Source organism: Nicotiana tabacum, chromosome 21 (genome assembly GCF_000715075.1).
Source record: "Nicotiana tabacum cultivar K326 chromosome 21, ASM71507v2, whole genome shotgun sequence".
Lineage (NCBI taxonomy): Eukaryota > Viridiplantae > Streptophyta > Magnoliopsida > Solanales > Solanaceae > Nicotiana > Nicotiana tabacum.
Genome location: NC_134100.1, coordinates 5,083,482 through 5,101,340, shown reverse-complemented (window position 1 = coordinate 5,101,340; position 17,859 = coordinate 5,083,482). Strand labels below are relative to the sequence as shown.

The 17,859-nt window shown below is 35.7% G+C and overlaps 1 protein-coding gene across 1 annotated transcript; it reads left to right on the top strand.

The window, feature by feature from the left end:
• Positions 1–16,780: 16,780 nt before the first annotated feature.
• Positions 16,781–17,350, top strand: LOC142175079 (putative mitochondrial protein AtMg00300). The gene has a single exon (XM_075241486.1). It carries the CDS (start codon positions 16,781–16,783, stop codon positions 17,348–17,350), a length of 570 nt encoding a protein of 189 aa, XP_075097587.1.
• Positions 17,351–17,859: the final 509 nt, after the last annotated feature.

Sequence of the window (17,859 nt, the reverse complement as noted above, 5' to 3'; positions counted from 1 at the left end):
CCATATTTGTTTGTCCCTTTTTCTTCTCTTTCTTTGGAGCATGACATTCTACAGTTGTGACCAACCTTTCAACAGTTGTGGCAGTTTCCCTTGAATTTCTTCTTGTTGAGATAGTTGTTTAGTCCATAAGACTTCTTCCTTTTTTCGGATTAGTTGGAGCAGTCTCAACAATATTTGCTCCCAAAATTATTGAGTTCTCACGTGTCTTCTTTTCTGCAGCTTTATTGTCCTCTTCCATCCTCAATTGAACGATGAGATCTTCGAGTTTCATTTCCTTACACTTGTGTTTCAAGTAGTTCTTAAAGTCCCTCCATAAAGGAGGCAACTTCTCAATCATTGATGCAACTTGAAATGCCTTATTGATGACCAAACCTTCAATGAAAAATTTGTAATTAGCTACTAAATTAATACTTTCAACAGAAGCATTAATTCAGATTATACTTTTAGCAAGGAGATCATGGATTATAACTTGCAGCTCTTGAACTTGGGTAATGACAGGCTTGTTGTCTACCATCATATAGTCCAAAAATTTGGATGCAGCAAACTTCTTCAAACCGGCATCCTCGGTTTTATACTTCTTTTCCAACATATCTCATAGTTCTTTAGAAGTTTATTCATTACTATAGATGTTGTAAAGATCATCCTCCAGTTCGCCAAGAATATAATTCTTGCACAAGAAATATGTGTGCTTCCATGCCTCAGTCACAATAAAATATTCATTATCAGGAGTTGATTCCGGTGGAACCGGAACGTCCTCCTTGATGAACTTCTGTAGACTCAAAGTAGTCAAATAGAAGAACATCTTCTGTTGCCAATGTTTGAAATCAACTCGGATTATACCTTCAGTAAGGAGATCAAGGATAATAACTTGCAGCTATTAAACTTGGGTAATGACAGGCTTGTTGTCTACCATCTTATAGTCTAAAGTTTTGGCTGCAATAAACTTCTTCAAACCGGCATCCTTGGTTTTATATTTCTTTTCCAACGCATCTCATAGTTCTTTAGAAGTTACTGCATTACTATAGATGTTGTAAAGATCATCTTCCAGTCCGCTAAGAATGTAATCCTTGCACAAGAAATTTGTGCACTTTCACGCCTCAGTCACAATAAAACATTTATTATCATGAGTTGATTCCAGCAGAACCAGAACGTCCTCCTTAATGAACTTCTGTAGACTCAAAGTAGTCAAATAGAAGAACATCTTTTGTTGACAACGTTTGAAATCAATCTTGGAAAAATTTTCGGTCTTTTCCGCCGGAGCTGGTGGTGGCACAGAACGACTGAAAGTAGCAACATTGCTCGTATAGCCAACCACGGTGGTTATTGTTTTTATCATTTCTGTTAATCACAAAATAAATATAAAATTAATTAACGGTGAAGTATTTAAAATCATAATAGAAATAGATTAAATACCATAGTGAAGATTTTATTTCTTCAAACCGAATACAAAATGAGTAGAAATCACAAAGATTTTAATCTCGCAATCTAAACCAAGGAGTAGAAAATCCGAAGATTTTAGTCTCCAAACTAAGAGTAAAAATCACTGGGATTTAGTCTCCCACAAACAGAATATAAGATGAATACAGAAAAATAAATTAAGTTCCTTAAGCTTGTTAGTAATCTGTGTTCGAAAATATATTCAAAAATAAAAAACGATATAAAACCAGAAATGTAGAAGAACATAATTATTCTAAGCCCACTGAATTCACAGTGTTTGCTTAAAGAATTTAATCCCCTCCTAGTACCCGAGGTTTATAATTATTTCCTCCCATGATAGAACAGATTACCCTCACTGGTGTAGCGGTACTTCAAACCCCAGTGACAACGAACGCAAAGAACAGTAGTAAATCACATTTATTGCTTTCTTTTCTGTTAAAATAATGCAGAAAGAAGAATGAGAAATCATTTGTCAAAATCCAAATCCGAAGTCGAGCGAGCGATGACGATGACGGTGCAAGGGTTGCCTTCTTCTTAACTTTTTAAGAGCTAGAAGAATAGCAATTGTATATATACCCATCAAAACTCATTTCCTCGTCCAATATGGGACAATGTCCCTTTGTCAAGAAGAGAAATTCAAATATTTTATTTTTTCCTCAATTTCTCATTCACCTTCTTTTAAGTTAAACCAAGATTAAAAACCCAACACAAAGATTGCAGTCGAGTGATAATTACCCTTCATCCTTAAATAGAGGTCCCAAGTTCGACCATTGGATATAGAGCCGCTTTTTGTTAGAGAGTACTTTATCTTTCAATATGAATTTTTTGGGGCAACTAATACACATTTAATTAGATTCCAATGTGAATATTAAATACCGAAGGGGGAAAAACCACAGGTGTAGGGTAGATATAGCAACTTTGAATGGAATACACACTTGAATCACTTAATTCCGCGATCAGTTCATCTCTTCGCTGTCCTTTATGACTAGTTACAGGGCAGAAAATAATAACTTGTAAAGTTTATAACTACTTAAAAAATTACCTTCTACGGTCAAACCTCTATATAATAGTCTTGTTTGTTCCAAATATTTTTGAATGTTATAGCAAAATGATATTATAGAGAACATATATTATAATATAACATAAAAATTAATTCCGAAAAAACATGACTTTTATAGTAAATTGTTGTTATATAGAGAGATTTGAGTTTACTAGAAATAATAGGTACGGTAGTTTAAAAAATACTCCATAAAGATTAAGACTATTAAACTATATATTTTGAGAGGCTGCGTAAAAAGTTAAACTGGAGAAAGTACAATACTATAAATATACAAAAGACAAAGCCATGAAATCACAATCATGATTAATAGATTTCATGGCTCTAACTTTTAAGTCACACATGGATTTAGAATTTAAATTTAATCGATTCAATTTTTAAAATTTTAAATATTAAATTTATTGTATTGTTAAATTTTTAATATTTATTTATTTTCTGTATAGAAAGTTATGAATTCACAAGAATCCGTACCACTACATCCGCCCCATATTGAAGTGTCATGTGTTTGAGAGAAGTTTCAGTGCATTCTTTAGCAGAGATATCAAATTTCAGAAGCTCATTCATTAATTTCGTGACTTGTGAAGTTGTAATTGTACTCTGTTACACACCATTAATTCACAGCGAATTGACTAAACGAGCACAGCAGAAGATGGTAATAAATGCTACAATTAGGATCTAACGTGAGATCAGAAAACTGTATATTTCCAACTAGTGTTGTTGGATCTAACACATATCTAACTTTTTGTTCTCTTCCACGAAACAGAAATTAAAATATTTGAAGTGGGGCAAAACACTCTCAAACACGCGGTAAACAAATGGACTTCGGATCTAATTCAATCCTAAAGTTAGCTCAAGAAGTGATGATTGTTTATGACCACATAAAAAGGCCAAATATCCCATCCATAGCCGATGCGGGACACTAACAACACCCTTCCGGCGAGCAAAGGCGGACCTATGTGGTGGGTTGAGGGGTCACGTGACCCCGTTAACCTCGGTAAAAACGTTGTATATACATATAATATATATTTGTACATATATATGGGACCCCTTAAATATTTTAAGTGTGCCATCTAAAACAAGTAGATGCATTAGAGAAGTGGTTGCTTTGGGCCCTTAAATTCCCAACTTTGTTGGGGACATAGGTTCGAAACCTCCCTTCAACTTTTTAGTACAATGTAATTTATATTCAATAGCAAATTGTTTTATCTTTTACTTTTATCTCTTCTTTTTTTTTAATTCAATTATAAATTAGTACTAATATATAATAGTCAACTTTATTAATATTTTAGTTCTTTGGATACAATATAGTTTATATTTAATAACAAATTACTTTTTTTATTATTTCATTTATAGTTAGTACTAATACACAATAGTCAACTTAACTAATTTTATTCCTTCTCTTCCCATAGCACCCATTTTGCCAAGAAATCTGTATATATATATATATATATATATATATATATATATATATATAATCGCTGGTGATTAGCATATAATGGTACCCCTGTTGTGCTCAAATCCTGGGTCCGTCTCTGCTGGCACGCCTAGGACTGGACATTTAGAAAACAGTTAACCACTCATATTATCCACTAAAAATGGTTGGATATTAAATTTTTTAAAAACGGGTCAAATATGGATAAGAACCATATTATCCACTTAGAAAATGGATAACCAATGAGTTTAACTTCTACATTTGTAAAACCTCAAATTGGGGGTTCCTCATGTTTGGGAGACTGAGAATTCTCCTAAAAATGATCATATTCATGAAGCCATATTATCCGCTGGTTAACCCGTTTTTTATCCGTATTAAATATGGGTCGAGTCGGATAATTTATCCATTATTTCATTACCCATTTTCGACCCGTCTTATATCAATCCAGCCCGACCTACCCATTTACCACCCCTAATTGTAAGCAATTTACTAGAGGGTTTGATGAAGTTAGTAAAAAAATTTGCTAGATACTAGAACAAACGATATTAATTGATGACACCAATTAGGAAGTTAAGAGAAAGTTGGAAATAGGGAGAAGTACTTGAGCAGGTAAGGGTGTTACGGTATCTAGAAATAAGACGGATTATATGTAATGAGTGTGGTTGTGATACCATGATAAAAAAAATCTGATCGCCTATTGTCTTAATGTTTTGAATTAAATGATCAAAATCTTTTCAAATTTTTTAAGTTGATATAAATGTCTTGAAATTTTAAAATCAACACTCTCTCCGGTCCAAAATAAGTGATTTTTTAGCTATTTTTACACGGGTTAAGAAATCCCACTTTTAACATTAATTAACAATGAAATTGATCATATTAACCTTTACTATTCTTTCACATAAATACCCCTAAAACATACTCCAACACGATTTACTCCAAGGGCAATGTAGGAAAAAAATAATTAATCCATTCATGAAATCTGGAAAAAAAATACTTGTTTTGGACCATAAAAAAATACTAAAAAATTACTTATTTTGGACCGGAGGGAGTATAACTGTATATGCCAAACAAAGTCAAGCGATTATGTAAATGGTGTATATCACCTCTTATTTTTTTATTTTATTTTTGCATTATAATTTAATTATGTCCACGTCAGAAACTTGCCAGTTTCATTATTGCACATGTAATGTTTTCCCAAAATTATGCATGTGATTAGTGGATAAATTACAAACAGCAGCATTAATCATAAAGGTGAGTATTACTGAAACCAATCATTTTCATTCTTTTAAGCGCCAGATCTTAAATTTCGCTAAATGGACACGTAATTTCTTCTTTTTTCCAAATTCTGGAGTTCGGTTTTCCCTTTTATTTCCCCTTTAATTATATGTTTAAGATTATACGGTTAAAGGATGATTTTGTTATGTGCCAAAATTTTAAATTCTTGTTTTCTTTAACTTCATATTTAGATAAAACTGTCATACCAAAATATAGTTTGTCGACATTAATTACCCAACAATTAACAACAATTACATCTCAATCCCAAATTATACTCCCTTCATTTCATTTTATGTGATGTAATTTGACTGGCACATAATTTTAAAAAAGAAGACACTTAAAACTTGTATTCTAAACAAGCAAATAGATATTTGTGTTGGCTATAAATTTTCTTATTAAGGAAAATAAAAAATTTGAAGTTATATTATTTTAAAACATAGTTGGACATATCTATAACAATCTTCCTCCATAATAATATTTTACTATAACGGTTGAATTTTCTTTGGAACCGATTTTGCATGTTATGTGTTACTAGATGTTGTCTATAAAAGCATTTTGCTATAGATGTTGTCTATAAAAGCATTTTGCTATAACAATAAAAAAAAAATTCAGTGTGACATTAAACAATGCAGTTATAAAAAGATTTGATTATATGTAAAATTATCATTCTTTTGGGACATGCTAAAATTAGACGTGCATCACATAAATTGGAACAATACTACTCTGTACTCCCTCCGTTGGCCTGATCATGTCATTCCAACACCTCTTATCTTACATGTAGGGTCGGGAGAGGGGTAGAGTGTACACAAATCTTATCTCAACCTTGTGTGAGATAGATAAATTATTTCTGATAGACACTCGATTGAAGAAAATAATTTTTTAAGCAGTAATAGTACTGTATTATTTATTTATTTATTTATTTATTTGATGTCACCACCATGCAGTTAATGAAAATCATATCACCCTACCTGTATATACAGATATAGTAGTAATACTTCATTGACTTATCAATCTCCTCCATTTCCCTCCATAGCCTATCACCAATTCATTGTTTCATCACTTTTTGTATACTCTTATACATGAATTCTTTTGATTAACCATTAAAACTTATATCCTTTTTGTCATTCAAATGGGCTGTTTTTTTAGCTCTACTAAAAAAACACGTTCAAATCCTACTACTTCATCACCTAAATCTCATAGATCTCCACCACTTACACTTCCATTTCTTGAAGAAGAAAAAGTGAAAGAAGTTCTCTCTGAAACTCCCACCATACCAAAAAATAATCATCAAAATATTTTGGAACAAAAAAACCATAATGATAGTGTTTTAAAAATAGCCAAGATTTTCAACCCTAAGGAACAACTCTCTCAGGAGCCTCCGGATATGTACAGAAACTTCAGCAGGAGTATCCGGGTCGGGTCGGATCCGAAGGAGACGGTCAAAGAGCTCAGCAGGCATATCCGGGTCGGGTCACACCCGAAGGACACGATCAAGGAGCGCAGCAGGCATATTCGGGTCGGGTCGGATCCGAAAGAGATCATCAAAGATGTTGGAACTGAGCTCCGGCAGAGGTCACCTGTAAGGAAGCGGAACAACACTTCTCCGGCTAAAATAAGGCCTGAGCATTTGTCCGGGTCGGGTCAAACACGGAACACTTCTCCAGCTAGAATAAGGTCGGATCACTTATCAGGTTCGGTTCAGACCCGGAACACTTCTCCAGCTAGAATAAGGTCTGATCACCTATCCGGGTCGGGTCAGATACGGAACGTTTCTCCGGGTCGGGTCGGGTCAGGAAAGAATACGGGCGGGTTATCAAGAAAAGATAATGGGGAGAGTTCATTTAGGAGAACAAGGTCACCGGTGATATGTGCAGATCAAAATGGAACAAGAAACAGTATAAGTAGATGCCCGTCAGCAAGGAAATCCGGTAAGTCGCCGGGAAGAGTGAGATCGGAATTAGGTGACCGGCGCCGGAAGCCGCCGGTGGAAGCTGGCAATAATAGTCACAGGGAAAATAGAGAAAACAAGCTGACAAATGGAAATAATGAATCTCTTGAAAATCCACTTGTGTCTATGGAATGTTTTATTTTTCTTTAAAATGTATATTTGGATATTTAAGTAACCTATGTTCTTTTATTTTGTCTATCTTTTTTTTTTTTAAGTTGTAAATGTTGGTATTTATGTAGAGAGAATCATAATTTATGTGTACTTATTGGTTCAGTAAACGAATAAATATTCATAAGGTAAAATAAATCAAGCTTAGTGCAAGAAGTCAAATAAGTATTGACATGTGACTTGTAAGGAATGTGATATATATTTCAATTGAAGTTAGGTGAATGAAAAACATTATTTCATTTCAAATACTCCCCACATATATTTTTCAATGTTAAATTCTCTATTTCAATTCGAAGTTGAAATAATTGACCAAATTATAAAACAAACCTTAATTTGCAAATATTTCAAATTGAAATTGAAATAATGAAATACTCCGTACTTAATTTTTATGACTAATTGGGGTTGCCTAAGACAATGATATTATGTGGAGAAAAGAAATGAACTTTGTGCATGAATTATATTTTTTATGTACAATATGGTTAGATAAAACTTTAAGATTTACACACTAACGTTGTAAAAAATATTAATGAAATCAGGTCGCTTATATATATATTGTAATTGGTAACCTAGTAAAAATAATAATTAACATACTATTATAGAGTTAAATTTTAAATATACGTAGAACTCTATCTAATACTAAAGTTGTTCAATTTGCAAGAGCAAAGGGGAATGAAAGATTGCATGTGGGATTAAAGGAGTGGAACAAGAAGTTGTTGAGATCGTATTTATGGACAGACAGAGTAGGAAGCATAGGAAAACTTTGACTAATTATTGAATAGCTTTTATGCCACCATATTCATCTCAACTACCCTAAATTCTTTTGCAAGCTAACTTCTTCCTTTAGTTTCACACCCGATATTCGCATTGGTGCCTAACAAAATTTAAATTCACGCCAAATAAACATAAATTTTGGGGTAAAGAGTTTCCTGACGAAGACTACTCTATATTCAGGACTCGAACTCGAAACCCCTAGTTAAGAATGGAGGAATTTTTAACACTCCACTATAACTCTTATTAATATTTTGCAGGCAACTTCACATGGAGCAACTAGCAACTAAGCCGCCAAAATGACCAACGAGCATGGACGGATTTATCGCCCAATATATGAGGCATGTGAACTTATGATCTTTTCGCTAAACTAAGTATTTTATGTACATATTTTTTAGAATTGATCTAATATTATTTACCTGCACTCATACTCAGTTGCTTCAATGCTAAATTTTTTATCAAAAGGATCAAGGATCAATTCCCACTTACTAATTTCTTTTTCTTTTTTTTCCTTTCTTTAGTGGTACATTCATTTCATAAAAAATTTAGATTCGCCTCTGCGAAGAGGTAATGAAAGAATGATTAAGTAAAATACAAAATTTTAAAATTCCTATTTATAAGAAAAAAGTTTAGATTGAATTGTTCTCATTTTGGCCTGAGAATTCCAAAACTAGTCCATGCAATTTTATTGTCCTTACCAAAAAAATTCTAGATCCGCCTCTGCTAATGAGGTAATGAAAGAACGATTAAGTAAAATACAAAAATATAACATTCCAATTAAAAAAAAAAAAGAGTTTAGATTGAACTGTTCTCATTTTAGCCTAAAGATTTCAAAACTAACCATGCAATTTTATTGTCCTCACCAAAGAAATACTCTACGAGGGTAAGAACGTACAGTAAGGAGGGAATTTAAGGCCATTTGGTTTAAGTGGCGGTCCATCATTTAAAATTTGTTTGTCTGTTGATTTTACTTGAAGCTAGTAGAAACCAAAATAGGCCAAACTAGTAAGCAGTATCAGCCATTTTGAGATTGTCCCTATGTATTTACTTTTGAAATTGACTTCGCTGAAAAAGAGTGTTTAAGTGTTCCCTTGCGCAAAATTCATTTCGGTCCGCCACCAAATTATTTATATTCGATAGCTGTAAAAGTATATAAAGTTGGGAAAATGCATAAGTATCCCTTGATCTATATTCGGATTTTCAATTACACACTTTTTCTTTACGGGAATCCTATTACCCCCTTAAACTTATTATAAATGAAATTATTTGCACCCTTAACGCTGACATGACAGAGTGTGCGTATTTCACTCTTCCAAAGGATGGGAGAGTGAGAAGCAAGAAAAAAATAATTTTCAAATTATTTTTTACCATTTTTTCCTTTTCCTTTTTCTTTGTCTTTTTTCTTTATTTTTTCGTTTCTTCTCTAATTCCGACGGATATTCATTCACCGGTAACTTTGTCTAACCGTTTTTCTTACATTTTTTATTTTCACACACAAATTAAACTCTCAAAAAGATCTATTCATAAGCAAAGCAAAATACACTCAGATTTAGGGGAAAAAATTCATCATCGGAAAACCTTCTCACGCCAGAAAAAAATAATATATTGAAATTTTAACTGGAAAAAGTTTTTTTAGCTTATATTCGTTTTTATTTCTTTTGTTCTTCCTCCCACTCATAAATTACATTTAAAAAAAAAATATATATATATATATATATATATATATATATATATATATATATATATATATATATATATATATATAATAACAAAACACACTTAGATCGGGATAAAAATTTGTCGCCAGAAAAAAAAATTCGCCGAAAAAAATAGTGTTTGTGAAATTCCGACGACCACCATTTTATGCCGTCGGTGACCAAAACAAAAATAAAAAGAATGAAATAACCAAAAAAAATGAGAATAATAAGAAATAAGAAAAAAGGATAAGAAAAAGAAGAAAGAATTAAAAAAGTACTAAAAATACATGTGGGAGCGCGTGTAGCTCACCACTTGCCAAGAGTTTGGTTGTCAGCGTTCAGGGTGCAAATAATTCCATTTAAAATAAGTTTAGGGGGGTAATAGGATTCCTGCAAAGAAAAAGTGTGTAGTTGAGAATTCAGGTATAGGTCAGGAGAGTACTTACGCATTTTCTTATATAAAATTTATATATTTTTTGTTATATATATATATATATATATTAGGCTATTATTTTTAAAACGGCTATACAATTTATTTATTTTTGCTTACGGGAACACTAAAATGACCTACACATCGGGCCGTGGCTCTTACTACGTGGGATGACACAAGAAAAGAACGCAACTCGTCAAACCAAGATTGTTGTAAATGACTCATTTCAAGTAAACCCTATAACCAATTAAAAAAAAAAAAGTAGACAATACGATTACAGAAGAGTACAATTCTCGAGGAAAAAGAAATGGTGAAAAACCCGACAAACACATAAAGTTTGATTAGGACTTTCCTAATCATAATAAAGTACAATTATAAGCTTTTACTTAATCCTCTATCTCAGTCTTAATGTTTTTGGGTCCTCAACTTGTTGGTCCATTGGGAAAGTAATGATACAATGACAAGAATAATCCTTATGTTTGAGGTAAGTCTTGATGTTTTTGAGTCCTCAACTTGTTGGCCCATTGGCAAGGAAATGAGAAAATGACAAGAATAGTCCTTATGTTTGGTAGGTCTAAAATAGTCTATTAAATGTATTCTTGATCTTTTTTTAATCCTTTACCAAAAGTGAACACTTTTGGTAATGGGTGGGTGCTCACTATTAATTAATGCTAGCAAATGATGGGGGAGTCCGATTGATATGGACGGATTTTCGAATTACTTATATTTAATACGGATAAAACATAGATTAATTGACGAAAAATATGAATATTCATATTTTCTTGAATATTATTATTATTGTGAGGATTCCAATCCACAATATAGGCTTGTATACGATCGAAGTCGGGCTCAACTATTGCACGTCAGATCGGGATTGAAACGCGATGGGTTGAAGATCGACCCCAGGTTCCATCGAACCGAGATAAGAGGTCAGAATGCTCGTCCTCGAGAATCGAGGAAACATTTCCAGACCAATAATGGAAGGCGAAATATCCATAACCAATCGGGTATCATGGCAGGAATCTCAGCACGTATCAATGGAAAACCGACTAATTAGCAAATCATGAGATCTTTTACCTTTTATAGAATTGTACCTAAAGTAGGACTCCCCTACTATATAAAGAGGGTCTGATTATTTGTAAAGCACATTGTAACACGCATCCCAAATTACTATAATATTTTTTTTTCTTTCTGCAATCTATTGTTCTCCTGTATTTGGTATCATTTGAATTTCTTTCAATCTGATTGAGACTTACTTTTCAAGGCTATAACTGTTCAAGTCACACGGTTTGAATTTACTTTATTATTGTTCGCTTTATTTATAATTTAATTTATCGCTTTGTGTCAAATTAATCCACGTATCCTTAAAACCACTTATAAATTCAATTGTTATGGAATTTTGAAGGTAAACAGTTTGGCGTCTACTGTGGGGCTAAGGATAATAGTGGTTATTTGATACAAATTTTCATAAAACACACTATTTTACACTTGTTCTTTAAAGTGTCTTTGATTTCAGGCTTAAGCTCAAAATGTCAAACTCACAATTAGCACCTCTACCTGCTGACAATGAGTTTTGTTACCACGGTGAAAACAATAACATAGCGCCCGGTAATGAGGTACCGCCCGTTGATCCCATCGGAATTCCAGTTGCGGACCCGTTGGACGCTAACTCGCATGTGGCTATCGACACAAACCTACCTACTGACCTCGAGAATAACATCCATGGTGGAGCTCGGTCAACAGCGTAGAACACTCAAAACAATGGAGGAGACGGGATCAATCTACGAATGATCTTCGAAATATTACATGCTCAACAGACGGCGATAGCTTAGTTACAAAACCAACGCCGTACACCGAGCAGAATCGAACCCGATCCGTCTCGAGAGATCACCCACAGGGAAAAACCGGTCGCGGAGAGGTCGAGTGGGAATGAGTGGGGTACCAATCCCGAGATCATAAAAATGCTCAAGGAGCTGATGAAACGGATAGAATTAGGAGAGAAGAAACTCGGAGCAAATGATAAAAAGGTGAAAACCTAAAATTCCAGAGTCGACCAGATCCCGGGAGCCCCGCCGATACTAAAAGGCTTGGATTCCAAGAAGTTGGTACAAAAACTTTACCCTCCGAGTGCGGCTCCAAAGTCGATCACTAAAAAATTTTGCATGGCCGAGACTCCTAAGTACAATGGGACGACTAACCCAAACGAGCATGTCACTTCATACACATGCGTCATCAAAGGAAACGACTTGGAGGATGATGAAATCGAGTCTATCTTGTTGAAGAAATTTGGAGAAACCTTGTTAAAGGAAGCCATGATATTGTATCATAACTTACCCCCTAATTCTATTGACTCATTTGCTATGCTTGCAGACTCTTTTGTGAAAACACATGCTGGGGCTATCAAGGTTGAAAGGATAATAAAATGCTCACAGAGTTTGTATCTCGGTTTCAAATGGAACGGATGGACCTACCATCGGTCGCTGATGATTGGGCCATTCAAGCTTTTACCCAAGGACTCAATGTTAGAAGTTCCGTGGCTTCACAGGAGTTGAAGCAGAATATGATAGAATATCCGTTTGTCACTTGGGCCGATGTACATAACCGATATCAATCGAAGATTGGAGTCGAAGATGATCAACTAGGGGCTCCTTCCGGGTTCATTTATCCTATTAGACCCATCGACTGAGTCAAGAGAGACATCGACCATGAACCAAGGTCGAATAGGGATCAGTATCAACAGTACAATGAGGATCAAAGAAGCAATGGGTCCAAACGGAGTTCCATGCGAAATGAAAGGAGAAATGACCGAGGCCAGAGCAGCCGGGGACTCATGAGCAAGAACGGTTTCAACAAGCCTATCAGACCTAAAGAAGCACCAAGGTTATCAGAATATAATTTTAACGTTGATGATGCTGCCATCGTATCGGCTATCAGACGCATCAAAGATACTAAATGGCCTCGACCTCTAATGTCTGACCTAGCCCAAAGGGATCCAAACCATATGTGCAAATAACATGGCACTCACGACCGCATAACGGAGGATTGACGACAATTGAGGGAGGAGGTAGCCCGTTTATTCAACCACAAGCATCTTCGAGAATTCCTGAGTGACCGAGCCAAGAATCATTTCAGAAATAGGGACTCTAATAAACAAACCGAGCAAGAAAACCTCAACACATCATTCACATGATCATCAGAGGGGTCGATGTTCCTCAAGGACCAATGCTAAAGTGCACCAAAGTATCCATCATAAGGGAAAACAGACTCGAGATTATATACTAGAAGGAACCTCGTCTTTTAGCGACGAGGACGCAGAAGGAATCATGCAGCCCCATAACGATGCATTGGTAATATCTGTTTGTTAATTGATCCAGGTAGCTCGGCCAACATCATTCGATCGAGGGTCGTAGAACAGCTCGACCTACAAGACCAAATTATTCCTATAACCCGAGTTTTAAATGGATTCAACATGGCGTGTGAAACTACTAAGGGAGAAATAATATTACCCGTAAAAGTCACCGGAACTATCTAGGAAACTAATTTTTATGTGATGGAAGCAGACATGAGGTACAACGCCCTATTTGGGAGACCATGGATCCACACATGAGGGCAGTACCCTCGACTTTTCACCAAGTGTTAAAATTTCCAATGCCAGGAGGGATTAAAACAATCTATGGGGAGCAACAAAGGAAATGTTTGCAGTCGAAGAAGTGATTCCAATATCGATATTGGCGACATCAAAGGAATCGAGTTCGGATACAAAGCAGAAAGCTAAAAAGCAATTATCGACACCAGCCACGACCCAATCGGATAAACATGAGATTGATGAAGATGATGATTACGGGGTTCCCAGGTCTTTTATAGTCCTCGATGATTCTGACGCTACTAAATCAACAGACGAAGAGTTGGAACAAGTCACACTGATCAAACATCTACCCAATCGGAAGGTATACCTGGGCACGGGGCTAACCCCTGAGCTTAGGAAAAAATCATTCAATGTAATAGCCCAGCCCGCTAGTGATATTATCCGCTCTGGGCCTAGGCCCTCAGGGGTTTAAAATGCATCACTAGGGTCTAAGGCTTGTTAACTTATATACCCAGTGATAGATCTTAAATAATCTTACCTTATGTTTTGATGATCTAACAAACTTACTTATAAACCAGATAGGGAACCTGACCTACTTGGATTGCTGCAAATTGGAACGAATCCCAGCTAAGGATGAACTGCTACAGATTTAGGACCTAGGAACCAAACAAGGACCCGATGCTACTGTGGTTCCTATGTAGCAGTGCAGAGTCATTTAGACCCAGCTGGAACTGAAGTGACTGACGGCATTGTTTCTGTCGTACTGCAATATACTGTCAGTGCACTCATTCTTTAACCAAACAAAGCACTCACATCACTTCAAGTGGTGTGTTCAAGATGTACCCGATGAATCCTTATACAAAGACATCACTGGAAGGTTTCTGTTTCTTATTCAAGCCTTTTGCAAAAATAGAAAAATCATCCTCTCAAGCTTGAAGAACAAGGTTGAACGCCACTACGGACTAGTTCCTAAAAGATTGATTGTTCCTATCCTAGTTGAGTTGTAACCTTGTTATTGTACTTACTATATCTCCTAAATCGCTTACTTAGAAACATACTAATTAGGAATCCTCTTGTAAATCCTTAAACTCGCTGAGTTTAGGTTGTGACTAGATTTAGTCATAAAGAAAAGTCTTTGTAATTGTAGAATTACAAAGTGGCTTGTGATGCTAGCACCACAAGTTAGAAAAAGCCTTTATAACTAGGATAGTCACAAAGTGGCTTGTGGTAAAGGTACCACAAGTTAGTTGAGTAAATCCTTTGCAATAGGAAGTATTGTAAAGTGACTTGTAATAGGTAAGATTACAAGTTAGTAAAGTTTAAAGCCTACAGGTGTAGGTCGTGGTTTTTTGATCCCCTTGTGCGGGATTTTTTCACGTAAAAATCCTCTGCCTTATTTACTTACTACTTTACTAAGTGCTCTCAGCAGAAACTTGTAGAGGACTAGGTACTCTAAGACTTGGTGGACCCATATAAACAATCACATTCACAATGAAAGAGGAGCTCCCAAATCACAATCCTAAAACAATCTGTAGACTAGGACTTCGACGAACCCGACAACTTCGAACGACACCTCACTTTAAAGATGATTTCTGATAATGCTATTGGTGGTGGAAAGCTAGAATGCATGATTTCATCATGGCTGAGGATTGAGAGCTTTGGGATGTTATCTGCGATGGTCCGTTTGTTCCAATCAAGGTACTAAATTAATTTTCATTTTCAATGAAAAAGACCAGCGGAGAATACACTGAAGTAGATTAGAAAGCAATAAAGAAGAATTTTCGTGCCAAGAAAATTTTGGTATATGGTTTGGAACCCAAAGAGTACGACAGAGTATCTACATGCGACACTGCTAAGGAAATATGGGAGGCTTTGCAAATAGCCTATGAGGGAACTACACAAGTAAAGCAAGATAAATCTAATACTGATAATAGTTTTATGATGGCAGTTGAAGGCGAGGAGATTGGATATGACTCAACACTTGCTTTGATGGCTCAATCAGACAATGGCGAAGATAATGGCAACGGAGAGGTAAACTTCAGGGATGTTCAGAAAAATCTGAAATCCTATTCTCCAAAAAAACTCATGTGTTTAGCTGATGTTTTAATTACTGCCTTTTGTAGTCTTGCGGAGGATAGATATTCCTTGTTCTTAGAACTAAAAGAATCTGAATATATTAGAAAAGACTTAGTGGCTGCAATCACTGATCAAAAGAAGGCCATTGAAATTCTTAGAAAAGAAAAGACTGATCTTTTGGTAGAAACTGCTGACCACAGGGAACTAATAGCAAAGCCCTTGACTGAGTCAAAACCAAAAAGCTCTGAAAGAGGAAAGGAGATAATAAGTGAGGAATATTCTAGGCTTGAAGATGAGGTGAAGGCCTTGAGATGTAGGATGAGTGCTGAAATTGAGAAAAACGAGCTCCTCCAAGCCAATCTAGAAAAAGTAATGAATGATCTTGAAAAGTCTCTAAAGTGGACCTGGTCCGTAGAGGCTACCACTACCTTGCTCACTAATAACAGTGAAAAAGGGCGGAGAGCAGGGTTTCCAAGGAAGAAAGATCCTTACAACCCTCACAGTAAGAGCGCCACTGCATCTGACAACTGGCCTCGTACCCAATGTGGGAACACTGGGCACTCCAATGAAGGTGTCCAAGCTAAGAATCAATCAGTCCCAAAAGATAAAGTGGCTACTGAAACTGTGATCACAAAAGAAGGACTAGGTTCCACTCATAGAAAACGTACATTACCTGTTTGGACTAAGAGAGCTCTTATTCATCCTCTTGTGTAGAGAACAGTGAAGGTAAGTGGTCAACAATGGTTCATGGATAGTGGATGTTCGAAACACATGACTGGAAACATCACAAACTTTCTTTCACTAAAAGCCCTGCAAGGAGGGAGTATATCCTTTGGCAATGGCAAAAAGGGGTACATTCTTGGAGTTGGAAAAGTTGGGAAGTCACTCACTCACTCTATTGAAAATATGTACTATGTCAATGGACTAAAGTACAGTCTCCTGAGTGTCTCTCAAATTTGGGATAAGGGAAACAAAGTAGAGTTCTTGTCCAAAATATGTACAGTCACTGACCTTGTGACTGGTGAAATAGTCCTGGTGGCCAAAAGATACAAGAACATTTATGTTGCTGATTTCGAATCCTTACAGAGTTGTGATCTGAGTTGTCTGAAGGCTATTGACGATGATGCTGAACTATGGCACAGAAGACTGGGTCATGCAAGCTTCTCCCTTCTGAACAAACTAATTCAGAAGGACTTGGTCCATGGTTTGCCCATGTCACAATTCAAAACTCAAACGGTCTGCGATGCCTGTGCTAGAGGAAAACATGTAAAGTCCTTCTTTAAGTCAAAAAGAGATGTGAGCACCTCAAAACCACTTGAGCTCCTGCATATGGATCTGTGTAGACCTATGAGGGTGCAAAGTAGAGGAGGAAAGAGATACATTTTCGTGATCGTGGATGACTATTCCAGATTCACATGGACTCTATTTCTCAGAATACAAAAGATGAAACGGTTGAAGTATTTATGGCCTTTGTGAAGAAAATCCAGGTGAAGATGGAGTCTAGAGTTTTGTGCATTAGATCAGATCATGGGACAGAATTTGGCAATGTCAAATTTGATGATTTCTGCAATGAAAATGACATCTCTCACAACTTCTCAGCTCCTAGAACTCCACCGAAAAATGGAGTAGTAGAAAGAAAGAATAGAACTCTGGAAGAAATGGAAAGAACAATGCTGATTGACAGTGGACTTGCTAAGAAATTTTGGGCTGAAGCTGTCAACACTGCCTGCTATTTAGTGAATAGGTGCAAGATCAGATCAATTCTGAACAAAACCCCGTATGAGTTGCTTAATGGAAGAAAACCCAAGCTGACTTACCTAAGAACATTTGAATGCAAATGCTATGTTCTCAACAATGGAAAAGATCAGCTTGGTAAGTTCGATGCCAAAAGTGACGAAGGGATATTTCTTGGATACTCTTCTCAAGTAAGGCTTACAAGATATATAACAAGAGAACTCAATGTGTTGAAGAAAGCGTCCATGTTA